Source organism: Aspergillus aculeatus (assembly GCF_001890905.1).
Source record: "Aspergillus aculeatus ATCC 16872 unplaced genomic scaffold ASPACscaffold_12, whole genome shotgun sequence".
In the NCBI taxonomy this organism is placed as follows: domain Eukaryota; kingdom Fungi; phylum Ascomycota; class Eurotiomycetes; order Eurotiales; family Aspergillaceae; genus Aspergillus; species Aspergillus aculeatus.
Window position 1 is genome coordinate 601,282 of NW_017962987.1, and position 26,185 is coordinate 627,466.

A 26,185-nucleotide genomic window follows, 5' to 3' on the forward strand; every position below is an offset into this window, starting at 1 on the left:
ACAGTCTCCCACCGGACAATATGTTGCAGAACTTACTGTACATAGCCTACCACAGCCTACCGCACTACCACTGCACATTGCCAGACCGCCGAATACGGGATGGTCCAACACAACACCAAACCATATCCTTTGTTCAGATCCATCAATTTGTCGGGGGCAGTCAACAGAAACCGCAACCGCATCGGACGCAAGACCCCATCCCACACCCCGGGGTACACACGCACATTCTTGGACATTGTCAAACCAGGTCTGATTTATCCCCACCGAACCAGATCGCCGGAGATGAGAAAACATATAACGAAAGCTAACCAGCGATAAAACACACGTCATAACAGGTGACTTGAATCGAACAGATCGAACACAAACAATATCGAAAATGGGGAATGAGTTTAAGGGCGATATTTCAAGGTAATCAGCATACGCGAGCCCGCGCCGACAGGTGATCCTTTAAACCACTCGGAGTCATACATCGCAAACTTTTCCGATCAAATCCTCCGAAAGCCGAGATATTTCCATCAGGCCGGTACAATTACATGATCTGATCCTGAGTAATGGGAGCCGTGGGCTCCTGGCCCTCCATCGCGTCCGCGGGAGGGCCACCCACATTCAGGTACTTGACAAAGGTGATGCCCAGGGGACGACCACCATACTGATAGCCTGTGAACTTGGCTGCGTGAGGAGTCAGTAAAAGGACCAGCCCTTAATACAATGGCCTGCACATACCGATAGCAGTTTCAGCAGTGTCCGCACTGTCGAACTGAACCACACCGGTGCCACGGGAGCGACCATTGGGCTCATACTGGATCTCGGCGCGATCGACCTTGCCGATGGTGGTGAACAAGTCGAAGAGGTCCTCGTTGCAGGTAGACCAGGGCAGCTATATCCGGATGAGTCACCGATACTCTTGACGAAGTCAGGTTTCAACTTACGTTGCGCACGTAGATGACGGGGCTCTTCTCGCCGCCGGAAGTGGCGAAGTCAGTGAAGGGGTTGGGAGGAACCGAAGCGACGCCCTCGAAGCCGGGGCCGCCGGGAGGACCGCCAGGGCCGCCGTAGCCAGGACCGCCGCCGTAGCCGCCGCGACCACCAAAGCCGCCGCCGAAACCACCACGACCGCCAAAGCCACCGCGGCCTCCGAAACCGCCGCCGAAACCACCACGACCTCCGAAGCCACCGCGGCCCCCGAAGCCGGGACCGGCACCAGCAAAGCGGTCCTCACGGACCTCCAAGGGCCGGCCTTGCCAGTCGTAGCCGTTGAACTGCTGGATGGCATTGCGAGCGTCCTCAGGGGACTCGAACGCGACAATACCGGAGCCCTTGGGCCGACCGGTGGCGTCAGTGTGAACATCGGCACGAATAACCGCACCTTGTTGAGCTACAGAATTAGCTGCTGTCCGAGCGGAGATCACGCAAGCGGCCCTTAAAGGGCGCCGCACCCTTCCGTTTAGAGTGACTTACCGGCTTGACGGAACAAATCCTTCAGATCTTGCCAACCCACGTTGAACGGAAGCTAGACACCCCACCATCAATTCTCCGTCATTATTATCGCTTTTAGTGACCGCACTTACGTTGGACACGAAGAGCTGACGACCTCCAGCACCACCAGCACCACCGCCGCCGCCGCCAAATCCACCACCGAAACCGCCGCGACCGGCACCGCCAAAGTCGCCACGCGAAGGTCCGCCGGTGAAACGCGGCTCGGGTTCACGATCCTACAGCCATCCCATCAGTCGGCAATTATTGATAGCTGAAGCCGAGTCATGACCTACCTCACGAACGTAGACAAGACGACCCATCAGGTTCTGGTTGCTAAGGGTGTTGACCGCATTTTGCGCTTGATCCCTGGTCGCGTATTCCACAATCCTACCCGAAGAGTCAGCATGCGGCCCGACAAGGTCATTGAGCGCCAGGAGGTCCTTACCCGCATCCCTACAGTATCCCGGACGGCCAGGCCCAGCCCGTCAACCCAAACAGTCCATAACAAGCAAACCAACGAGAGGGGAAAGGGAAGGGGAGAGTCCAGGAATAACAACAAGGGCAGAAAAAAAAAAAAAACAAGCCACACTACGCATTGGCGCCCACCTTCGACATTCCATTGGGAAGAAGCAAGACATCGGCAAAGATAACTTCTCCAGCTGTAGACACGTAACGCGGGTGAATCCCCCTCCAAAGTCAGCCCTCAGATTCGATAGCGACGACACGAGCGAACCAGACGCTCGAGACGATGTGACCCTGCTCACCCTGTCTCATAAAATCCTTGAGGTGATGCCACTTGACATCGTAGGAAAGGTTGCCCACATAGACCCGACGGTCTTGCTGGGATGATTCGCGGACGGCTTGCATCATTTGTTCTTTGTGAACAGCGCGTTCTTCGTATGACCGAGCTGGAGGCGGGTAGCTGCTGCGCCCACCGTAACCAGAAGATGAATGACCACCAGAAGGGCCTTGGGCCGCACTCATAGGCGAACGGGAACGACGATCGGAACGGCGGTAGTCGTCACGACTGCGTGAGCGACTGCGAGGAGAGTAGGAACGACGGCTGCGTCGGGGGCTACGGGAACGGCGACGGGGAGAACGGGACCTCTCGCGCTGGGCGTGGTCAGTATCGTCAAAGGCGGGTGGAGACATTGACGAGGAGCGAGAATTGAGCGCGCCGCAGGTAAGACCGGGCACGGACGGAGGGGAGCAAAGACGTGCGTAAAGAAAGGGAAAATTAGGGAAAAGGAGGTGGAGAATGTGCGCGCAAGGTCCCTGATTAGAATTGGGACAGGAATGTAGGAGGAGGAGGAGATGTGTGTTGGGTGTGGGATGAATGGAAAGGATAAAAGATGGGACGGGTAACAGAAGATGGGAATGAGTTGGGAAGAGAAGGGAAGAGAGGAGTCGGGAAGCAGCAAAGCAGCGAACAGCAGCAAGCAGCGGCAGCGGCAGTGGCAGCAGAGGGGGAGAGGGAGGGATTGGTCCGAGTTGCCGGGCTGGTAAGGTAGGTAGTCAGGTGACTCTCGGACCCGGTGCGGGCCAGACTCAACTGGGAATCAAGCAGCACGACTCAAGGGACCTTGCGGGAGAGTGGGGGAGGCGACCCGTATTGGGATATGGAAAGAATAGAGAAAGCAAAACTTGAGATCCCAGCTGAAGGCAAAGAAAGACAATGAGGATCAGGTAGGCAGGCAGGCAAGGAGAGACAAGAGAAGACAAGACAAAAGCCTTGGTCGCGAGACTGAAGCATGAGAGAAGCAGATGATAAAGTGGTCGGTGCTTCTTGCCCCAGGCGGAGAAGAGGAGCCAGCAGCAGCAAAAAGAGGAAGGCTACAACCGCCCGGGTGGGGACCCGTTGGTTCATCTTCTCCTCCTGCTGCTGCTGCTGCTGCTGCTTTGCCTCCTCCTCTCCCATACTCTCTCGTTCGCAGTGCCTGCCTCCCTCTTCTCTAGCTCTGCCCTTTGCCTCCATTCCTGTCCAGGATGAAGGAGCAAAGGATCACAGGGAGACAACGTAGTCGTTTCGCTACACAACACAAAGCAGTAACAAGAAAACACAATCAAAGAAAATCCCACACTTACTTGGTGAGGTCGATACACGTCGGCTGAACACCGGATCTAGATGGTAAGCCACCAAGCCAATGGTCGGGGTTTAAACAGACAAAGGAACCACCCAGGAATTTACCAAGCTAGGAAGATTGAAGACGAGCGGAGGGAAGTGAGAACTGATTGAAATGGGAAGCAAGTGAGGTGAGAAGTAGAGGAGATGGAGAAGGAGAGGTGAAGGATAGGGAAAGGGAAGATGGAGATGGGAATGTGAAGAGGAGAGAGGGGAGGAGAGGGGAGGAGAGGGGAGGGAGGAGAGGGTAGAATCAGTAATCAACCGAAGAAAGGCGAGACCAACACTTAAAACTAAGGTAGAGAAGAGCGAAAGAGCGAGCAAGAGATAAAGGAGGGTGACGGCGGGGGGGGGTTGGGTTGGGAAAAGGGAACGAACACTCGTTGGTTGGCAGACGGAAACGATGGTGGTAGTGGTAGTGGTAGTAGTAGTAATCATAAGGTGGTTAGGTAGGTAGGTAGTAGCAGTAGAAAGGAAAGAAGAGTAGGAGCAGTGAGAGCAAGAGCAGCAGTAGGAGCACAATAAGCCCCATCAGCCAGCAACCACCACCACCACCACCACCACCACCACCACCACCAGCAGTAGCAGCAGCAAGCCAGCAAGCAAGCAGTCAGTCAACAATCACTCATGGTTCCAGCCCGTGTCTGTCTCTCCCCAACCTGCAGGTCCACAGTATGTGATTGGCCTCGTTGGTACCCCTTCTTCCCGCTGCCCGCTTCCTCTTGTCACCTTGACTGACAGCTTCAGAGACAACCTGGAACCTGACATGGTCTCCATGCCAGCCAGCAACCAAAGTGAACTGATAAGAGACATGAATGAGGATGGCATAGACGCCACAGTCTTCGTCCTTTTCTCCAATTGTGTATCATTGGCTTCTTGTGTCTCTTACTCGGGCAAGGGCTCGACTGAACGGCGTCTACATGGGAAAGGGCATTGAGGATGCACCAGACATGAACGTGCAGTCACCGGACTGGCTCGTCTGGAGGGGAGGATGACAGAGTATTATCCACGGAGGGAGGGGTGATGAGGGAGATTCAATGAGGCAGGAAACGAAAAGCAAGGCAAGTAGGACGGGACGAGAGACAATCGAAAGACGAACCCACCCATGATGGTTTCTGGACAGTAATCAATTGTGAAGTCGGCAGCAAACAAACGGTCAGAGTAGGGGAGCGAGGGAAAAGCGCAGAAGATAAAAGGTGTGTGAGTGGAAAGGGAGGCGGATGAGTGGATGGGATAAGAGGACGTGGAATGCAGATGCGGATGATGACAGGATGAGTGGGCGGGGGTCGAAGGAAGGGAGGGAAAAGATAAGATGAAAGGGACATCGCTAGTCGGAAGTAGTCTGAAATAGTCCGTTAGTTTCGACAGTAATGATTGCGAGAATGATCTATAAACTAGTCTCTACGTGACTGGCCACTACTCTTACTACCAGTGCATAAACAGGATCACTAGGAGAAGAGATCAGTCAGATCGATCAGATCTATTCAACAATGGTTTTTATCGAAAGACCTGTTAGCTCCACTACTACAAAAATCACAATTACAGTAAAACCATCCACTGCCAATGGTCATTGAGGGGGGAGATCTTCAGGTACCACAGAGCTAGTTACCTGGACCAACAATCTACGAGATAAATATTCATAAGATTCTGGGACTGAGTCTAGGTATTTAAGTAGTGGAGCATTGACTTTATTGATTACCGTCTACATATTTTCCTGACTTTCCTCTAGCAGGTGGTGGACGAAGTACTGTACTTTACTCTCTATGTAGGAGGCATTCTGACTACTTCCTAATAGCATAATCCAGCTCTACTAGCAATAAAGTCAACAATTCAATCCTAGTATTTCCTAATGCACCCACATGGTCAACATCAACCACAGACCAATCCTACTGCAGTTAAACCATTTAGTGGTTCACCCCGGCACCAGCGAGTCTGGCAGGCAATCTTGGCTCCGCTCAGGCCACCGCTTAACAAATTCCTTCCGCCGACATCCCGACTTTCTTCCAACCCCATCACCACCGCAAATCTCTCCTTCTCTACCTTCTCCTCCAACTCCCTTCAGCCCTCTCCTTTATTTACAACCATAGAGAACACCTTCCTGAACCATGACCCGACCAACCTCCCTCCTCACCCTCACCCGGAGAGGCCTCTCCCACGCCTCCTCCCCGCGCGCCGCCCTTCCCCTCGCTCCCCGAACCCATCTCCGCCAGCCCAAGCCCCAATCGCAAATCCACACCACCACCACCACCCGACAAAACAACCTCACAATCACCTCTCGAACAACCTTATCTAGTCCCAACCGTCTGTCCCCCTCCACGCGCACTTACCACTCCGAACACCACCCCACCCAACCCCACGACTACACCAACTCGCAAACCACCATCCTCTCCGCCGCCCTCCACCACGTTCCCACGCACGGCTTCTCCCGCAACGCCCTCACCCTGGGTGCCCGCGACGCCGGCTTCCTGGATGTCTCCGTGCAGCTCCTCCCCCGCGGCGAATTCGACCTGATCCTCTTCTGGCTCGCCAGCCGGCGCGGCCTCCTGCGCTCCAAGGTCGAATCCGATGGCCTGTTTTCGGCCGGCCCCGTGCTCTCCGTCGACGACAAGATCCAGTTCCTGTTGATGGAACGCTTGCGCATGAACGCCGAGGTCAAGGATCAATGGCAGGATGTGAGTTTTTCTTCTTGAACTCACAACCCGACTACCTGACTGACACCCACACACACAAAAACCACAATAACAATACTAACATAACCAATTCTTCTTCGAACTAGGCATTGGCAGTCATATCCCTCGGAGAAAACATCCCTCTCTCCCTTTCGGAACTGCACGCCCTGGCGGACGATATCCTGAACCTGGCGGGTGACAAGTCCGTCGACGCCTCGTGGTACTCGAAGCGCATGGCGGTGGCGGCGGTGTACGCGGCCTCGGACATCGTGATGACCCGCGACACGAGTGCCGGACTGCGCGAGACGGAGGAGTTCGTGGCGCGTCGGTGGGCGGATGCCCGCGCTGTCGGGGATAAGCTCACGGGGGTGAGGGAGTGCTTGGGATTCATGGGGTCGACGGCGGTGGGGTTGGGACGGAGTTGGGGGTTGAAGATCTAAGAGAAAACAGGGGAATCTGGTATTATATTTAATTTATCTCTTTAGATCTTGTTCATCGAGAGAATTCGCTGCTTGTATACTGTTCTAGGGTTTGGATATGTGATTTACAAGATATTATACACGATAGGGGATATTCCCGAAATCTTTCTATACATGACCCTTTACGCTGCTAGGTTCGTCGTTGGGGCTTGTTCAACTGCTCTCGGCGCCTCAGCTCTTCGACCCGCGCTTTCACCTTGGCGACCCACCCATCGTCGTCGTACAAGGCCCGGAAAGCCTTGCGGTTCGGCGCCAAATCCCACCACGTCTCGCGGCCGACGCGCACTTTCTCTGCCGGGTTTCGCGGCCGAGGGAGCGATCCGATATTCCGCTGCCAGTGCGCCTTGAGATCGCGCGTGCGCTGGGTGGCGATCGAGCCCAGGATCCGCACCGTGCGGGCGTCCGGCTCCACGCCGGTGACGTCCATCTCCTGCATGAGGGCGACCACGGCCGGCAGGTCCTGGCACCCGCGCCAGTAGAAGTAGATCAGCTCGTTGTAGAGCCCGGTCGAGCCGCCCAGCACGGCGGACGTGGGGCCCATCAGGCGGATGGTGGACCGGAACTGGCCGATTAGCGTCGACGCCGGGGAGTGCAGGTTCAGCAGGCGGAAGGCGGCCAGGAGCATCTTGGGGTATAGTTCGGCGACGACTGAGGAGACAGGCACGCCCTCGGGGAGAACCAATTTGTACGAACTCTCCCCTTGAAGCTCGATGTTCTCCTCATTGATTGTCGCTGCCTCTCCCTCCTGCTGTCCTTCCCCGTTCGCGGCCGTCGAACTCTCAGTCTCCTGCGACTCACTGGCCTCATCATACTCCACCTCCACCTCAGCGCCCCAGGGATCATCTTCTACCTCCGCTGGTTCCTCCGGCGCGAAGAACATGTCGTCAGATTCATCCTTGAGCACCTCCGTTTCGTCCGCCTTCGTGTCGGAATGCTGCACCCCCACATCCGCCTCCAAAGCATGAACGAGCGGAAAGACCATCTCGCGACAAGCATCCCAAAGCCTCCTGTCCCCATGCTTCCTCTTGACCGCCCTCAGCAGCGCCGTCTCGATCACATGGCTCTCGCGCAGCACCACCGCCTCCACCGCCCGCTCCGTCGAGACAAGGTTCCGCGTGAGCCACTCCGTCAGCTGTGCGTTGATGAAATCCCCTCTCTTCAGCCGCAACTCGATGAACTCCGTCAGCGAGGAATTCGCCGGCAACGCCGCCGGGTCGTCACCCCCGGCATGGTACGAGGTCGAGTACGGGGTCACCAGGGAAGATTGACCCCGTTTCTCCAATTTTTGCTGTTCTTGCCGCTGCTGCCGGGCCTTGCGTTCCTTCAGATCCTGGAGGACGGACTCGAAAATGGCGGAGATCTGTGACATTTCGTGGAGGTCGTCTTCGGTGGGTTCGTTGGCGGCGGGAGATTGGGATTGAGTTTCGTGTTGTTGTTCGGTTTCGGAGGGAGAGGATGAATCCGGGAAAGTGACGCCAGGCGCTGAGGGTTGGGGCGGCGGCGGTGGCCATGCGGACAATGTGGGTAACGCGCTATTGGATTTGAGATCGGCTCCGGCGCCAAGGGCCTCGAGCATCTCGCCAAAGGCTTGTTTCTCGCTGTTCGTCATCATTGTCAAGGCGCGGGGAGGGGGTTTGAGTCGGTTTAAGGATGATTGCGCTGGGGCAGCGAAGGAGGATACGGAGGCGGCCTTGCGCTTGAGGAAGCTGCGGCGTCCGGGCCGGGGTGCTGGTGGTGTGCTTTCTTGTGCTGAAGGGTCAGGTTTGGAGTATTCTGTGTTGTCGTTTTGTTCCTGTGATTGTTCCTGTGACTGTTGTTGTTGTTGTTGTTGCGCCTCGGTTGACATTAACATTGACTGAATCTGTTGACTCTGGAGCTGCCGGTGCTGATATCGCAATTTGGGCACCGCGGCGAGCGTGCGAGTCTGATAGAGGAATGGAACAGAGGAATTGCGAGTCGCCCGGGCCAGGGCCAGCCAGGCGCGAGCGTTGCGAGCACTCATCATGCTCTTCCTGCAGTGTATATAACACTAATGCAAAAGGTGATGGTGGGAGAGAATCAGAAGGCGAAAATAAGAACCCCCAGGCTTGCGGACCAAAAATTCTATGGAATAAACTTCCGCGGAGGAATTGAAATTAATTCACTTTTGCCATTTGCCGCCGCCCGGCCAATTAAAGTCACGTGCCCACGCGGCGGGCCCAGACGCGCCGCTTTCTCCAGCAAAAGGCATCGCAGTCCCACTCACTCACTCTTTTCCCTCTTCAAAGCTTCTTTCTTGCGTGCGCCACTCAACCCGTCTTGTCTCCTCTTGTCTGATTTTCTAGTATTTGATCTGTTCTTATTAATCATCGATACTTGACCATTCCTTAAAGAAACAATGGGTGAGGAGATTTCCGACTTCGAAAAGCAGCGTCTGGCCAACATCGCCGAACGCGATGCGCTCCTCAAGAAGCTCTCCCTGGAGGCGCAGTCCTCGGGGCTCTTCCCGCCTAAGATGCAGCCTTCCAGGACCCCTTCATCGCGGGATCACTCCGTTCGCGCGAAGAAGAAAACGCCCGTGAAGCGCGTCAAACAGGAGGAGGCGTCGCCGGTGCCGCGCCGGATGTCGTCGCGACTGAGGGGCATCGCGGCGGAGAGCGAGGTTGCGAAGCGGAAAGCGGAGGAGGTGGATGCGGCGCTGCAGGCGGCGGAGCGGGCGAAGCGCGTACGCAAGTCGGACGCCTTCTCGTTCAATGAGATGGTGGTGTACGGGCAGAAGCTGTCGGGGGATAGTTTGATTGGGGTGGATGTGGTCACCAAGGGCGTAGCGATGCCGTACCAGCGCACGTTTGACGAGGATGATATCGAGCAGACGACGGATAAAGACCTCAAAGCATTGAGGGAGGAGATGAGCGGATTGAAGCTGTGGGAGGCGTGGGAGCCCAACCGTCTGTTTACCCTCATCCCCCGAACTTTGAGACTTCTATACTAATCACAACGTCAACAATAGGCATTAAACTCACCCCAGAAAGAATTTATACTATGGCCTTCCACCCCACTGAGACGAAGCCCCTTCTCTTTGCTGGCGACAAATTGGGCCACATTGGCATCCTCGACGCATCGCAAGAACGGAACAACGCGATTAAGGCCGAGGAATCCGGCGACGAGGACGAGGATGATGAGGACCCCGACCCCAGCTTCACCACCCTCAAACCGCACACTCGCACCATCAGCTCCATCTACATCCACCCTTCCACCCCAACCCGCATCTACACCGCCAGCTACGACAGCAGCATCCGCGCGACCGACCTCGAGAAGTCCACCAGCGTCGAGCAATACGCCCCTGAATCCACCTCCGACGATGTCCCCATCTCGGGCCTTGATATGGCCGCCGACGACCCGCACGTCCTCTATTGGACAACCCTCGACGGTGAATTTGGGCGCTACGACACGCGTCTCGAGCGCTCGAAACCGCAGTCCGTGACCACCTGGCGTCTCGCCGAGAAGAAGATCGGAGGGTTCTCCCTCTACCCCGCGAGACCCCATTACTTCGCAACTGCCTCGCTCGATCGGTCCATGCGCCTCTGGGATCTCCGCATGCTGCAAGCCCCCATGAAAGCTGCTGGCCGGTCCACCCGGCGCCAGGTACAAGAAGATGACGACGAGCAGCCCTCTTGGGTTCCCGTCGGCGAGCACTACAGTCGGCTCTCCGTGTCGCATGCTGCCTTTAACAGTGCCGGCCAGATTGCCACCTCCTCGTACGACGACACCATCAAGATCTACGATCTCAGCGGCCCCAAGGGAATCAGCACGTGGGACAAAGGCCACACACTCTCCGAAGAGGAGTTGAAGCCTCAGACTGTCGTCAGGCATAACTGCCAGACGGGACGATGGGTGACCATGTATGTTTCCTCAAAACAAACAATACCCTCACTATCGCTGGAAGGACCCATATACTGACAATATCCCAAGCCTTCGCCCCCAGTGGCAACAGAACCCCCAGTCCCCCATCCAGCGCTTCTGCATTGGCAACATGAACCGCTTCGTCGATGTCTACAGTGCCTCCGGGGATCAACTGGCTCAGCTCGGCGGCGAGGGCATCACGGCTGTTCCCGCGGTGGCGGTCTTCCATCGGAGTAAGAACTGGGTGGCGGGCGGTACGGCAAGCGGGAAGATCTGCTTGTGGATGTAGTAGAGTGATGTGAAGTGATTCAGACGAAGGGAAGCGTGTCTCGTTTTGAGGTGATTCTGGTTTTTACATTGGCGGCGGCGGCTCTTGTTGGATGTACTGTAGATCTGTAAATAGTCGTGTTAGCATATTCGGATTTTGCAAGCGGGATTGAGCTTTGGCATGGCAGTCAATGGCTTCCAGTAGATAGACTCATGGAGAGTATTCTCAATTGCACTGTCCAATACTTTCCACAAGTAACAAAGTCAATACCTTAGCCGTTTGAAAACCGTCTGGTAAGGTTATCAAAGGCTATCAATCGCGTCGGCAAACCCCGCACCGAAATGCGGAGAAGATAAGCGGAGGCGCGTTTCCGAGGGTCGGATGTCTGTACTTTGTCCGGGACAGATTGCCGACTCACTCATTCTTGCACACATCCGCAGATACCTAGGAATCTGGAAGTCTCGGTGAGCTTGGTCACAGTCGTCACATGGGTGTCAGATTGCCGCGTCCTAACCCCTCAGGGCTTCTGGTGACAATGGATTCGACTAGTACTGCAGAGAGGCGGAGAAGACGGCGGCGCGTTGCAGATGTGGATCGAAAGAGAGCACCACAAGCGTGAGAGCCAATAGTCATTGTACACGCTCTACCGATTGGGTGCATATTGACAAGCTGACAGGTGCACTCTATGCAAGAGAAGGAAAAGCAAATGCATCCCAGCAAGGGGTAACCCTCGTCTGGATGCACACCACAAATGTCAGCGATGTACACTCAGGAATTTAGATTGCAGATTCGAGAAGTATGTAACCCAATTAGATTCTCTCATCAAATTTGGGCTACGCGACTGACTGCTAATTGCTAGAGGAGACTCGCCAGGGACTGAACCGTCGCTTACCCAGATCCCAGCGCAATCCCCGAGCGCAACCATCGATTCAAGACGGATGCCAGATCATGCAGCGGTTGATCACTCCGAACTTTTATCCCCAGCCTCTGTTCTGTCGCAGGGTCTATCAACACACGTCATTGCAGATCAGTTGAAGCGAGTTCTGTGGCCCAATTTCCTATCTCGGCTTCGAGAAGCGTTCTCGCTCGGCCCCCATCATGCTCCGGAAGAACGGGAGATGGTCGCGATGCAGGCGGTATGATCCCACGCTTCAACGCAGCGGATATCTGTGTGACTGATTATCCCAAGAGAATGATTCAACCAAAAGGGCTACATCCCTCCGAACTATCAAGATTACAAGCAGCCATCGATGCGTTCCCTCCCCGTCCAGTGGCCGACTTCCTGCTCCACGTCTTCATGAAGCACGCCACTGATGTTTTTTTCTATTTCGATCAGGCTCAGATGCTCGCCGACGTTGATGAGTTCTATACGGACTTAAGCTCACTTTTGAGATTTGATTCAGCCTTCGTCTGCCTTGCCATGGCCACGTTCGCTCTCGGGAGTCAGTGGACACCGCTGGAGAAGCCCCAAGGATTCGAGCCTAGCCTACTACCCAAAGAGAATGTAGATCTCGGACATAGATTTGCGGTTCATGCTAAGACCCTCATACCGGATATCATCGAACGCTCATGTTTGAGATCCATTCAAGCCCCATTTGTCCTGGGAGTTTATTTCATGCCTGCAAGTGCGATTGGGACATCCTACGTTTATCTGGGACTGGCATTACGAAAAGCTCTAGCATGCGATCTCCATCTCAACTCAGAAGATCCGTCCATGACTGAGCGAGATCGAGAAGTGCGATATCGTCTCTGGTGGTCTATCTATTCGCTAGAACGGTGCGTGGCTCGTGCTCCAAGGCCCTCCCTCCCTTTAATGGAATTTCTGCTAAGTCGATCAAAAGTTGTACCACTGTAAAGTTGAACCGACCTCGCTCTATAGATACCCGAATAATCACGGCGCCATACCCGTCTCAGAACGGCGTCCTTGACCGAGCTCAATCGTTCGAGAACCTCGACTGTCAGCTGGCTTACGTTCGCTTGGTCAGAATACTGGACGAAATCGCCGGTCCTGCGTATGCTACACTCCCGCACATAAGGAAGACACTATACTGATATAGTCTAGGGATGGATTACCCAGCTCAGCAGACCTATCCCAATCAACATGGAAAGATGATCTCAAAGCATGGAAGCGATCACTTCCCCCCAACCTGAAACTCGACCAGATCCCGCCAAGCAGCTGGAAGTATCGAGCCATAGCTCATCTTTACCTGAATTACTACTATGCAATGATCACGATGGGCAAGGTCGCCTTGGTGACTTTGGTTAGGACCAAGTTGAAACCGCCCGTCGATCGCGACGCACCGGATATCAGCGACAAGATCAAGAGCCTGGGCAACGGCTGTACGAAAGCCGCAAGGAAGATCCTGCGCCTCTTTGAGAGCTTGACGCGACATCGAGTTATCACCAGGTTCTCGTTCACCGATTTCCAGGGCTGCAGCATCGCAACTATCGTTACCTTGGTCTCAGGGATCTTGGAACGCGATTCGGGGTATGATAGTCGGGTCGAGCTGGGATTCGAGTGCCTGCGGACAATGGCCACGGGGAACATGACTGCCAGATTGGGCGTGAGCTTTGTTGAAGCGGTGCTATCGATCACAAATGAAGCTGCAAGGAAGCTGCAACAGCTTAACAATCCTGTCACGTCTCGCGAGTCTTCCCACTTGAATGCGCATGTGGGCTACGGTCAATGGCTGGAGTGGTTCGCCGTACAAGAAGACCCCAAAAGTCGCGAATATTGTGGAATTGGTCCACGAGAAGAAATCCCTTTGAGAGGAGATAGTAGAGACCGGGATGCGGAGTCATGGTTGGCAGCACCGACCACCTGGCAAACACCGATGGCGCAACACATCCCAGAGGCATCATCCATTCCGCAGGGTTATTCGAATCCGTCTTCGGGATCTTCTTATCCGCTTTTGCCAGTTGACTTTTTCTCCGGCCTACACAACGATGAGCAGTCGTTCTTGATGGGGCTAACTGGACTAGATGCTCTAGGCGATGCTCTGGATTTCTCGGGTCTGATGGGCCAAATGGAATGATCGTACTTATCATCATTATCCCAAGATTTGTAGAAGTCACTTGCATATTACATCAATGGCAATTAATTTAGTCAGTAAAGTCACAGTCACGCCTTACTCATATCACGCTCTTTGTAGATGCCCGCTTGAAGCAGTCACAGCCGCCTCGCGCTTTCCTTGTTAGGAACTCACGCATGCATTTGAGCTAATCACTCAACACACAAAGCGCTTCTTACACTGTAACCACAAGACCAGCATTATTGAGAAAAGCCAGACCCCCAGGAGGCTCATTCACTGGGAGGATCAAAAATCAGTTCCTTACATCTACTCCCCTAAGTCAGTTATATTGAACACGAACTGGAATCTCCGCATCCTCCGCCAGCGCGCTCCAGCGACTCTTACACACGCGGCCATCCTTCATCACCCCGAGCACATGCTCCTCCGGCCGATCAAAGACCGTCACATCCTCGAGCGGATTTTGGTTCAGGAAGACCACATCCGCGCGAAAGGCCTCCTTAATTTGCCCGATCATATCCCCGCAACCCATCATCTGCGCGGGATGGACCGTCGCACTGCGCAGGATCTCCAGCGGAGAGAGCACCTGCGCGCGCAGGGCGAACTCCTGCGTCTGGGCCGACCCCAACGGCCCCAGCAGATCGGACCCATAGCACATCTTGACGCCCGCCTCCGCCGCAATCTTCAGGGCCTGCAGTCCGGACTGCAGCACCTGCGCGTTCTTCGCCTGCGACTCAGGCGGCAGGTAGCCCTGCCACTGGTCGGAGGCCATCTGCGCGTACGCGATCAAGGTCGGGGTGAGGTAGACGCCACGCTCGGCCATCAGCCGGGCCGTGGACGGGTCGACGAAGTTCCCGTGCTCGATGCCCCGAACGCCGTGGTCGATGCAGTGCCGAATGGCCTTGACGGTGTAGGCGTGCGCGGTAACGAATGTGCCCGCGTTGTTCGCGCACTCCACCATGGCTTCGAGCTCGGCGGTGGTGAATTGCAGGTGCTCGAGCTTGTCCGTCGGGGAGGCGACGCCCCCGGAGCCCATGATCTTGATGAAGTCGGCGCCGCACCGGATCTCCTCGCGGACGGCGGACATGCATTCCGGCACGCCGTTGCAGAGCCGACCTAGGTGGTTGTTGCGGTGCAGGCCGCCGCAGCATTCGGTCTGGTCGTGCGGGCCCCGCAGGTCGCCGTGGCCGCCGAACTGGGAGAGGGCGTGGCCCGAGATGAAGAGTCGGGGCCCCGGGAAGACCCCGTCGTCGATGGCTTCCTTCAGTGCTAGCTGGGCGCCTCCGCAGTCGCGGACGCTCGTGAAGCCGCGGTGCAGCATCTGGGCTGCTACGAAGGGCTGCCGCAGTAGGGATGCGTGGTCTGAGTTCCCGAACGCTTTGGAGAGGTCTTTGTAGCCGGGGACAGCGCACAGGTGGACGTGGGCGTCGAAGAGGCCCGGGCATAGATAGTGGCCTTTGCAGTCGATGACTTTCAGGTCGGAAGGAGAGGAAGCCTCGGGCGAAGGAGAAGCTGCGGAGACGGATTCGATTTTCCCGTGACGGGTAATGAGGTTGGCATTCTCCAGGATACGACCCTCCTGTACATCCACGATGTTGGCGTTGGTGAAGAGATACCCCCGCGGGGCTGCGCGGGCCCAAGGCTTGATGTCGGAGCCTGGAACTGGTGGGTGACAAGGCATGATGAGTATTATGTGTTCACTCAGTTGATCAAGTCAAGGAGTGGGAAAAGAGATCAAGAAAACTCCCTAGGAAAGATGGCTGAAATATGGTTGGTGATGGTCGCATTGCAGATGACCTTGTCCTTGTCGGGAAGTTGGCCTTGCAGATTGCAGATTGCCGAGTTGGCATCGGATCGATGACCCTCATCCATCATCCATTCATTCGTATCGCTGGTCACCCCTTATCAAACGTCATTTATTGAACAACTTTTATACTAGAACTTGGAAAGATAAGAGTTTCTGATTGGTCAACTGATAAATCTGGGGTGTGATGCCGGCCATATATCATCCCTGTGAATCCTATCTTGTGTTTGGGGATCCGAGTCGACCGACAAACAGGCTGCATACTCAGCACCAGTCCTATTCTCAGCAAAGCCAAATGTCTCCTCATTGCTTCCTTTCAACTGCCCAAGACACATAAGCTCACTCCTCACCTCCTCCAACAATGAACGACCCAGAGAAAAAGGACCATGGCACTCGCAGTAGTAGCGAGGTTGTTGCGGTGGGATCAGATACGTATACAGCGGAAGAAGAAAAGGCAGTGCTACGCAAGATTGACATGGTCATTCTGCCATTCGTGAGTCTTCCAACTATGGTTTAACAAAGATGCACGAAGCTGATAGTGCTCATAATCGCAGATGTGCTTCGTATTCTTCCTACAATACCTCGACAAGCAGAGTCTGAGCTATGCAGCCGTGTTCGGCCTGATCGAAGATCTGAATCTAACAAACTCACAATACTCATGGTCCAGCTCGATCTTCTATGTCGGCCAGCTTGTCGCGGAATATCCCTTCATTTATCTGATGAGTCGGCTCCCATTGACCAAGTTCGTGGGTGCAACCGTGTACGCTTCCCCCTTCCTCAGAGCGACCAGCAAACACAAAACAAGTCAAGCTGATGCGTACCCAATTTCCATGACAGTATCATATGGGGAATCATCTGCATGTGTCTGGCCGTCCCGAGAAACTTTGCCGGCTTCGCGACAGTCCGGTTCCTCCTCGGCTTCAGCGAGGGGGCCGTCTCCCCGGCATTCGTGACCATCACGGGGACCTGGTACCGGAAAAAGGAGCACACGGTGCGGACGGCGCTCTGGATCACCATGAACGGCGTCGCCCAGGTGATTGGTTGTCTGCTGATGTACGGCATCGGCAAGAACAGCACCTCCCTCGCCCTCGCCCCCTGGCGGGTGCTGTTCCTGCTCTGCGGCGCGCTCACCGTGGCGGCGGGGATCGGGTTCTTCGTGCTGATGCCCAGCGGGCCCAAGGACGCCTGGTTTCTGACCGCGCGCGAGAAGACGGTGTTATCGCTGCGCATGGCCGAGGATCGCGAGGGCGGCGACAAGACGTCCTTCGCCCTGCCGCAGCTGCGCGAGGCCCTGCTGGACCCCAAGGCCTGGGCGGTGTTCTGGTTCGGCGTGCTGGTCACCATGCAGTCCCCCGTCTTGACCTTTGCGTCGCTGGTTATTGAATCGATTGGCTATAGCAAGCTGGAGACGATGCTCTACACAGCCCCCTCCGGGGCCGTGCAGGTCGCTTTGCTTTGGGTTGGAACGGCGCTGGTGTACTGGTTCCCGCGGCAGCGGAGTCTGGTGGTTCTGCTGCTGATCATCCCGCCACTGGTGGGGACGGTGTTCTTGATGAAGCTTGACGTGGCGGCGGAGTGGGGGCTCATCGTTGCTGCTTGGGTGGTGAGTTTAGATTGAGCAATACTTCCAAGGCTTGGTTCGATGGCGCTGGAAATTGAGCCTAATGCTGACTCTGTCTAGTCCTCTTGCATTACAGCATCGATGTCTATACTTCTCTCCCTCTCCGCCTCAAATGTGAAGGGCAACACCAAACGGGCGATCGTGAACACCATGTTCTTCATAGGCTACTCGGCGGGCTGCATCGGCTCACCACAGCTATGGACGCACAAGCCACGGTATACCGAGGGCGTGATCACTTCCATTGTGACATGGTGTCTCCTCTTCGTGGCCGTCATCATCTACCGCTTCCTATGTGCGGCCGACAACCACAAGCGTGACGCACAGATGAGGTCTTCGGAGCTGCAGGGGACTGATCCGCAGATCGAACTCGATGAGAATGGTTTACCCAGCAATGATCTGACTGACAAGCAGGACAAGGAGTTCCGGTACGCATTATAGAATTGACCCAGATGATCGAGGTTCCCTTTCCCATTGGTTTGCATTAGTATTAGTTATATAATCTATCTGGGTTAATAGATTACCCTCCTTGAGAGTATACCCTTCTCACTACTGGCCATCTTCTGTATTTTGCATTAATCTAGAGTCAGTGTTGCATACCCAATGACCACGAGCAGCAAGCTAGTTCTTCACACAGTGACCTGCTCATCCGACTGAAATTTCTCACTCCGCTCTGCACAAAGCAAATCACCATCTCCCTCCGCCAGGCGAGTATTGACCCATGGGATCCCGTCGGCCAGTATAAACGCCAGAGCGCTCCCATCTACAGGAAGATACTAGTGAACAAGCACCGTCAGCGTAGCGCACACACACACCTCACAAAGCCCAGAGAATCAACTCACAAACACAGTAGTAATAGCCTTGTCATACGCAACAACAACCTCACCCAACTATTACCGAATCGGGTAATCTGTTGGTATAGTAGACCGAGACCGGTCCCGGCTTTGTGGTTGGCCCCGAAGGCCGACTCCGACCCCGCGCCGTGCTGATCTCCGTACGCTCTCTACCCCCGGCTTGTCAGCTTACTGTCCCTCATTCAGTTACCTTGAGACCGGAGCTATTGCCCAGTACAAAGAGAAATGCCTCCGCAAGCGCCCTCGAGACGGCATGCCTGCGTATGATGTATTCACTTGAAAGTGAAATGCGTGCCCCGTTGAGAGTGGACGGTGTCAAGGATGTGCGAGACTTGACCGACACTGTGTTTCTCCAGACAGCTCGCGCAGCAATTCAAGCATCAGGTTAGCTCATAGCCATATACAGTACCCTTGTGTTGGGGGTAGACTGATGGGTAACCTTTCTCTCCGTGACTCCAGAAACAGCCGCATTGCAATCATCCAGCAACAGGTCAACACACTTGTTGCTCAATTACATACTGATAAGATAGCCCTTTCCGAACCATGCACCTAGAAAGAAGACTATCTCACTTGTTTCGACTAGGACCCCAGAATGGAACTGGTATCTATAACAGAAATATCATCCCCTTCTACATCGTCACACCCAAGCTCTCTACCTGAGCCGCTCCACAACCTAATTACCCGGGGACTTCTCATTATCACTGAAGGCGAAGAGCTACTCTCGAAGTTCCGCACAGAATTGATGCCCCTGTTTCCATTCGTCATTACAACCTCGGCCTGGCTGCTATGCAGAAGATGGAGGTAATGTCCCGGAAAGATGACGTCTGGGACAATTGCCGTGCAGTGGATCGGATCTATGCTCTCATGGTGGGGAGAGTAGTCGGGCACAGGCCCAGTTCGCACAAGATCGAGGAAATACTAGAAGAGCATCTACCCAGCACGCTGAGAACGCTCATATCTCACCGCAACCAACACCCGACGATCCCCCTCGAAGCCCAGGGATCGTCGCGGCGGCGGTGGCCGAAGATTGGGATGCGGCCGTATGGCAGCAGATGTTGCACGATTTGACCTGGATCGGGCTACCGGTGGAGCAGCCGTTCGCTGTAGATCTAGCCTACTTGCCTTAAACGCGATGTGACTTTCGCACCCTTGGTCATCGCTGCGGAGCGATGGAAGGCGTTGGGCGCTGAATGCGTAGCATTCTTCTATCTGAGGCTGCCGACATGGACCTGCGCCTGGTCCTTTCTTGCCTTGGTACCGCCAGTCCCTCCTAAACAGTACTTCCTCAAGGGTCGTTGATCTTGTTCCTGACGGTGCCCACCCTGATGCTCCACCATCGTGATTAGATTATATTGAAGATGAAGTTCAGGCGGTATGAAGGAGTATGTCAGGCCGAGGCTGATCGCAGATTTTTCTTAACACTAAGAGACGGCGATCCCGACCCTCCCTGATTCAACCTCACGAGGGCCGTCGGGGGACCTTCCGCGCTCCATCCGGGCTTACAGGCGAGACCGGCATATTCGGGTACATTGATGCCGAACAGGTATCTAGATGATTACTTTACGCATGCTATCGGATATGACTGGAGAGACAACTTGATCTCCCGAGAATCAGGCCAGCTGACCTGTGAGTGGACAGTATGTCAGTCACTTCCACTTCTCCAAAGGGGGAGGAGTGGAGTTCCAGAGCAATTTCCTAGGTCACGCATACTCCAGAAAACAAAGTAGTCGATATCGAACAAGTTGATGCAGTAGTCGTGTCATCTATACCCAGACCGATCTGGTGAGAAGAAAAGACGCTATTTACACAAGGAGAAAATATAGAGGGGCCCAAAGAAAAGAGAAGAACAAAGGGTGGGGGTCGGTCATCTCTCACGTTCGAGGCATCCAAATTCCTCAAAAGATCCAATATATCCATCCAGTGGGCTGTTCACACGTCGAGGGACCAAATGACGCAAAAACAACCCCAATTGGAGCAGGGTATCAACACCAGGACAAAATGCTTTCCAAGAAGAAACAAAAGAGACAATCACACAGAAGAGAGTACGTTAGATCATGGGCACATGCTGCTTAAAAGAGGAAAATCAAGCAAGAGAACGGCGAGGGGAGGAGAAGGAGAAGAATTTACACCAGAAGAGGCAGGTCTTTCGATAATGGAATCGATCTCTTGTGTTATACAGAAAAGGAGAAGATGAACAACAAACAAATTATTCTGCCACCTGCCATATGTTTCGCCTTTCAGTCGAGGTTCGCACGTCCCACTGTCGGCTTGCCTCGAGAATTGTAAAGTCGGTTTCTCCACAGGACAGGGTCTCAGCTCCAATGTAAGGATGAATGCGTCACAAGGCTATTGTTGCGAAGCCCATATATCAACCAGGCCGCTCCTGGTCGCCATATTCGTCATGAACGTCGAAGCGTAGATGTTCGGGCCTACAAAAACGCTCTTATACTCATGTCTCACTCCGTTATTCTTCACGGGACTGCTGTTGGGTTTGATCTCGATCTTTGGCTTTGCGTCGAGAGGTGGCGGGGACAAAGTCAAAGAAACGATATTTGCTTGTAGTCTCCCTTGTGATGCTGGAGCGTCTAGATCTGGACGGCTCCTGGTCAAGGGAATATGTCGATGAGTTTTTTGAGCTGCCGGTACTATCCCGCGGATCAGCCCACCGAGGAATTGTGAAAGGCACTCGACTCTGATCCCACGTCGCAGATGAAGAACTGGGTGGCGTATCCTCATCACCCTCAGGGGGGTGATCAGTTGATCGACGCGGGAGGGACGGCCGTGAAGTGAAATAGCCGATTGAATTGCGATGACTGCCCGTCACCGAGGTAGATCCCGCCACGGCCGCCTCCGTCGTCGGGCTGGTGGGCTTAGAACTGTCGTCGTAGAAGGTCGCGGACCGCTCCATTGAGTCAATCAATTGTTCCCATTTGACTTCTAGATTTCCGCTTGGACGCTCAGCTTGCTCGGCTCGGCTCATGCAATCCTTTGTCCGCTGATGGAGCCGGAGGGCTAGCTCATGGAACTTGCTGACAGCAGAGTCGACCTCCTCCAACTCGTTCAGCCTCTCCGGTGCCGAATCCAGCCAGATGCTTATCAGATTGGCAAAGCTTCGCGCATGATCAATCAGAAAAGGAAGACTGGGGAAGCCTTCGCGTGAGGTTGGGGGCAAACGGCCCAGAATCTGAATGGGCGTGGCGTAAGAGGGAGTCACAATCGGCGCCGGACGGTCAGCAGGAATCGCGCAGATCGAATCCACGAATTGTTTGAAATCGGACCGGTTCGTGTTCAGGAACTTGTTCATGGGCTCCATCCAAGGTTCTTTACTGCCAAAAGTAGTCATATTGGCTAGGCCTTGCAAAGCCTTCGCTATCAGGGTTAAAGTACGTTGAGCACGAGGGCGCGGGTGATCTGATTGCCATTAGCACTGGTGAAAACAGTCATGACTTGAAGTTGGGCGCATACCTTTTAGCAATCCAAAGAGCTTCGGGTTAAGGATTGCCGGGCAGAAGAATCGCAAGAATAGGAATCCGGAAACACTGCTGTACGTGACAGTTCGAAGGAAGTCACCGTATCGGTCCTCCGCGCACGCCCGGATATGGCGGAAAATGAGTCTCAATTCGGCCGGACATCTGGAGGGCGAGGCCGCAATCGACTTCCAGACCCCATTGCTTAGAGCAATCAAGTTCCTCCAGTTACGGTCGAGGTCATCAGAACGATGTACACGAGACGGATCGACCTCGCAGTCTGGATCAGTCTCATCAATCTCGCGAAGTCGCTCTCCAATCGTCTCTTCTAGGTACTCCTTCCCGAGTCGACGCATATGATAATCGAGTGCCTTGGTCAGAAGTGAATTGCCGCGGAAGAGAAGGTTTGCTTCCACAGTAGCAGTTCGGCCCAGGTCTCTGACGAGGACTTCCCGATCCTGGGCTGATTCCCGTGCGTCGTTGGAATGGATTCTCGACGTGTATCGTAGTCGACTTACTGTCGACTCTTTATGCACCCCGTCGATCTCGTCCTCTACTAGGGCGGATATCCATTCGACGGTCGTCCCTGAAACCTGGTAAATGTTCAAAAGCGCTTCCGAAAGCTGATTAAGTTCGGATGACATGACTTGAGCCATATTTATCGTGAGACCATTGGTGAAGGAATGAAGAAGTTCAGACATCGGGGTGTATTCTTGAGACATGAGCACAACTGTCTCTTCCATCCGAGCCCTCATGAGCATTTCACCCACAGGTTGATCTTTGTCGTCCAGGATTGGCCACCATTTTTCGGTTTCCACCCCTGGCTGCAGGTCATCTAGTTTCAAGTCAACCCTGCCAAAGGTGGCATCATGAGAAGCGAGTTCTACGTCATCCAATGCGCGCAGAGGGTTCGAATCATGACCGAGGGCATAAGAGCCATGCGAGATCAGTGACCAATCCTTCTGGGTCGAGTTGATCGTCTTGACAAGAATGGAGACTTGTGACAGAACGGGTGGGAGGTCGCTGAAAGTGAAGTCTTCTCGCCAGAAAGGGTTTGCTGTGCGGTATTTGACGGCAGATTTCGCCCGAATCTCGCCATCCAGGAGAACTTCGGTATAGTAATCACTCACTGCAGAGGCGGGGGCCGAGTTGCTATGAGACCGGGACTGCTTTCGACTGCGGGGAGTCTTTTCCGCGGTTCTGCAGCGATATAGCTTGGCTTCCGTTACTCTTACATCAAGTACTCTCTCGATTCGGAACATGTCCGCGGTAGAAGCGACATTTGTCTCGCTGGTTCCTGGAGTCTTCGGAGACTCTTCCTCTACTGGCGTTTCAGGGCCGTAAAGCTCTGGGATCGTGAACGCGCGCAAAAGGACGAACCACACCTCGAACAGAACGCGGCTTTCAAGAGCTAAATATACTGGGCGCGTTAGGCCCGAAGCAGAATGTACTGCATACTGCGGGTATATTGCAATGCAGAATTCATCTTCCAAGACGGATGAGTGCAGTTGTTGTACTGCACAGCGGGAGAGTTGCGACAATTGAATGCAAGTGACCAGAGTGATGTCTGACTCCGTGTATAGCTTGAAAGCGCCGTTTTCCTGCAGCGTGCAGCTTACGCGTAGCCAAGACGCAGAAAGTGCCCTTTGCTGTCTGTATGTCGAGACCCGACGCCCTGACGATGGTCGAACGCCAGACGCACTCGGCCTATCCCAAAGGAGCATTTTACCCACCTTGATGATTGCTGCCTCCTTCTGAACAGTGCTCTCCGAGTTTCTCCTACGTTCAACCAGGCGGCGGTCACCGATGACCACCGATTGTGGTTTCGTCATCTTATTTTGAACACCTTTGGGTCGGATCGGCTGCCAGCATAACAGCGCAGCTAACCACGAATCAAATGTTTCGCTCACGTGAGGTTTCAGCTCCACCCCTAGACCAGAAGTAAAGGTTGATACACTGAGATAGTTGGCGCGGGTCTCGGGATCGACCAAGGTGCGAACCTGACAGCCACGAAGATCGGGAATCAGTGTTTTGGCCAATGCGGGCTCTCCTTTAGCTTGGTATATCAAGCTTCCCGTGGCAACATTAATGGCGCAGTAGCCCGACGACCAAGCGGTCGTGGATGCAGTCCGAAACGAAAGAATGCCGTGCATCCTTCCACAAGTTGTTTTCATGAGCTGCAGGATCTTGGATGCATCGGTACTCGACAGCGGGGATGTTGTTTGATTGGCCGACACGCTCGTTACCAAATTCGAGCTTCCCGGAGGCTTGCTTGATCGCTGCCGACCAAGGGTATGGCTAAGGTAAGTGGGCGATTGTATTGACGGGAACCCGATCGACGTCGTTTGATCGTCGGGGGTTCTAGGTTGGGAGGTTGCGGTGTTGATGGAGCCCAGACGATTCCGGGATCTAAAAAAATTATTGCTGGAGATTTCACTGCGCTGATCGTCCAAATTGGTGGTCCGTGACCGCGCCCGTTGTGTCTTCACTTCCAGCGGCGGCTCGTCTTCGTCACCGGCCGAATGGCGCGAGTAGAATTCGCGACGGGCTTCGCGATCGGAGGCTCGTGTCCGGGCGGCAGCACGAGGAGAGGGTGCCGCACTTGAAGCCAGGTTTTCCGCTTCGGACGAGGGGGAGTGATTCCCCGCCTCGGGGTCCGGGGTCACTGTGCGAATGCCTTTATCTCTGAAACTCTCTGGATAGACCATCCCATGCCGGTCCTTAGAGGAAGACTTTTTGCTCGGGCGCCGTTCCACAGGACGACTATATATTCCGTGGATGGAGTTCCGTTTGAACCCGTTGGAACTTTCCGGCTCCATCTTTTTCCAACCACGCACGACGGAACCGGCAGCAGCGGCGCTCAAACGAGGTCGCTACAGGAGATGCAGACAGACGAGCCGAGACACAGAAACCGATGAGACGATGAGAGGATGCGGGGTTGTTACGTTGCAGGACGCTGACACCCAACGTACGCTGCGCAACCGTCCTCCAACAATTGAGGGCCTTTGTCGTCCAATGGGTCGCTAGCTGAACGCATGGAGTCCGGGATGAGGAAAGGACGCGGAGTCGCACATTCGGTCGAGGCCGGCGCGTTGGGAGTACAAGCGATGAGGATGTTACAGATCGACTGCTTCTGGGTCAAATAGAGGAAGGGCCAGTGAGATTGCTCGAGAGGTGTCGTGAGAGGAGGTGGTGGAGGAGGAGGAGGAAGGAGAAGAGGAGAAAGTTCTGGTGCTCGCTTTGGTGCGGTGGCAGTCGTTGAATGGATGGGCGGGAGGAGGCGTAACAAAATGTCGAGGGGTCGAAAATCGCTAATCAGTGTGCTCCAACTCCTATCCTCGAAGCTTCGAGTTTCAACCCACAGGGTCGCTGCAAGATAACCACCATAGGTAAGCTAAGTTCAATAGGGACAAAAGGCAGTTGAAAAAGATTAGGTCATGACAGCAGCTCTAAGGTACTCCTCGTCGTACTAAGGAATCGGTCGGCACAAAGGTTTGGTTCGAACCACCGGGAAGCGTGATATCATTGGAGTCGACGGAGAAAAGAAAATTGGGGACATATGGGGTCAAGTGAGGGAGAGAAAATGGTAGAACAATTAAAACACACCTGCATCCGCTGAAAGAAGGGATTGGCGTTCTGTTCACGACCTCTGCTCAATGGACTTGTCAAGTGGAGGGAGGCGCGACAGCGATTTTGCGGGTGGAGGGGGAAATCGATAGGGAATTGAGGGGAGTGGAAAATCAAAGACCCTGGCAACGTGCGTGGTGAAAGCTGCAGATCCTGCATCAGCGTGGATGCATTTTCGTACGACAATTCGGGATTTGGACTGGGCTGGGCTGGTTTGGTCTGTCGATAATGCTGGTGTTGGTGGTGATTGATTGTGGTAAGAGTAGTGGTGAAGGTGGGGGTTGAGTAGGTAGGTAGGTGGAAGAGGAACAAATAAGGGAAAGCCGTGGAGGCAATTTGTAGGTAAGCAAGCGAAATGGAGTCAAGAGAGGGAGAAAGAAAGGAAAAGGGAGAGGAACGGAGAAGAGGATAGAGTTGGCTTGGCTGTGGAGAGTGAGAAAGTGAGAAAGAGAATGCGTGAGAGAGTGAGAGAGTGAGGAAGAATGAAAGCGGGAGGCGGTGTTGAAGCCGTGGGAAGAACAGATGCAACTCAGCAAGAAGGCACAGATGAACAATAACCGGAGATTGCTATTCAAGGAAGAATCACAGGGAAAGCGAGGTCAATGGAGGGGGAAAAGAACAATTGATCGTCTTCATTCAATAGTACTTGAAGACAAAAAGTGCACTGTAGATAGAGCTGATAGAGCTGTGGCCCCCGTCGTGCAGTAAGCAAGCAAGCAAGCAAGCAAGCAAACTAAAGAAATTCTCCCTACTGCCCCGTCATCCCAGCGTGGCAGCCAAACGCTATCGACGAAAAAAAGAAAAAGGAAACAATAAAGAGAAGAAGCACGCAAGAAATTGAGCGGAGAGGGAGACACCAGAGAGAACAAAAAAAAAAAAAANAAAAAAAA

General features: G+C 54.3%; 8 protein-coding genes across 8 annotated transcripts; 4 read left to right on the forward strand and 4 right to left on the reverse strand.

Annotated features, from left to right (window-relative positions):
* Positions 1 to 529: 529 nt before the first annotated feature.
* Positions 530 to 2,460, reverse strand: ASPACDRAFT_80091 (RNP domain protein; the record flags this gene model as incomplete). The annotated part of the gene is made up of 8 exons (XM_020205563.1): positions 530 to 669; positions 724 to 877; positions 930 to 1,375; positions 1,459 to 1,510; positions 1,569 to 1,712; positions 1,770 to 1,863; positions 2,069 to 2,135; positions 2,241 to 2,460. The coding sequence occupies 8 exons, from the start codon at positions 2,458 to 2,460 to the stop codon at positions 530 to 532; spliced, it is 1,317 nt and encodes a 438-aa protein (XP_020054311.1).
* Positions 2,461 to 5,841: 3,381 nt separating this feature from the next.
* Positions 5,842 to 6,707, forward strand: ASPACDRAFT_18613 (uncharacterized protein; the record flags this gene model as incomplete). The annotated part of the gene is made up of 2 exons (XM_020197779.2): positions 5,842 to 6,270; positions 6,375 to 6,707. Coding segments are annotated over 2 exons (762 nt in total), but the record flags the coding sequence as incomplete, so codon positions are not given.
* A 208-nt stretch (positions 6,708 to 6,915) lies between these two features.
* On the reverse strand, positions 6,916 to 8,715 carry ASPACDRAFT_15334 (uncharacterized protein; the record flags this gene model as incomplete). The annotated part of the gene is made up of 4 exons (XM_020197149.1): positions 6,916 to 7,452; positions 7,651 to 7,900; positions 7,952 to 8,106; positions 8,221 to 8,715. Coding segments are annotated over 4 exons (1,437 nt in total), but the record flags the coding sequence as incomplete, so codon positions are not given.
* A 271-nt stretch (positions 8,716 to 8,986) lies between these two features.
* Positions 8,987 to 11,136, forward strand: ASPACDRAFT_122806 (WD domain protein). The gene is made up of 3 exons (XM_020196571.1): positions 8,987 to 9,673; positions 9,736 to 10,627; positions 10,698 to 11,136. The coding sequence occupies exons 1-3, from the start codon at positions 9,124 to 9,126 to the stop codon at positions 10,915 to 10,917; spliced, it is 1,662 nt and encodes a 553-aa protein (XP_020054314.1). The 5' UTR covers positions 8,987 to 9,123; the 3' UTR covers positions 10,918 to 11,136.
* A 176-nt stretch (positions 11,137 to 11,312) lies between these two features.
* ASPACDRAFT_122807 (uncharacterized protein) lies at positions 11,313 to 13,991 on the forward strand. The gene is made up of 6 exons (XM_020196572.1): positions 11,313 to 11,511; positions 11,573 to 11,692; positions 11,756 to 12,032; positions 12,086 to 12,672; positions 12,738 to 12,908; positions 12,959 to 13,991. The coding sequence occupies exons 1-6, from the start codon at positions 11,432 to 11,434 to the stop codon at positions 13,929 to 13,931; spliced, it is 2,208 nt and encodes a 735-aa protein (XP_020054315.1). The 5' UTR covers positions 11,313 to 11,431; the 3' UTR covers positions 13,932 to 13,991.
* Positions 13,992 to 14,005: 14 nt separating this feature from the next.
* Positions 14,006 to 15,702, reverse strand: ASPACDRAFT_1903897 (uncharacterized protein). Its single transcript, XM_020198798.1, has one exon. The coding sequence runs from the start codon at positions 15,604 to 15,606 to the stop codon at positions 14,248 to 14,250; it is 1,359 nt and encodes a 452-aa protein (XP_020054316.1). The 5' UTR covers positions 15,607 to 15,702; the 3' UTR covers positions 14,006 to 14,247.
* A 136-nt stretch (positions 15,703 to 15,838) lies between these two features.
* ASPACDRAFT_1889879 (uncharacterized protein) lies at positions 15,839 to 17,881 on the forward strand. Its single transcript, XM_020198550.1, has 4 exons — positions 15,839 to 16,222; positions 16,284 to 16,489; positions 16,567 to 17,332; positions 17,411 to 17,881. The coding sequence occupies exons 1-4, from the start codon at positions 16,091 to 16,093 to the stop codon at positions 17,786 to 17,788; spliced, it is 1,482 nt and encodes a 493-aa protein (XP_020054317.1). The 5' UTR covers positions 15,839 to 16,090; the 3' UTR covers positions 17,789 to 17,881.
* A 2,297-nt stretch (positions 17,882 to 20,178) lies between these two features.
* ASPACDRAFT_80096 (GTPase-activating protein BUD2) lies at positions 20,179 to 24,794 on the reverse strand. The gene is made up of 2 exons (XM_020205564.1): positions 21,667 to 24,794; positions 20,179 to 21,612 (listed from the first exon to the last, which is right to left on the reverse strand). Exons 1-2 carry the CDS (start codon positions 24,485 to 24,487, stop codon positions 20,666 to 20,668), a joined length of 3,768 nt encoding a protein of 1,255 aa, XP_020054318.1. The 5' UTR covers positions 24,488 to 24,794; the 3' UTR covers positions 20,179 to 20,665.
* Positions 24,795 to 26,185: the final 1,391 nt, after the last annotated feature.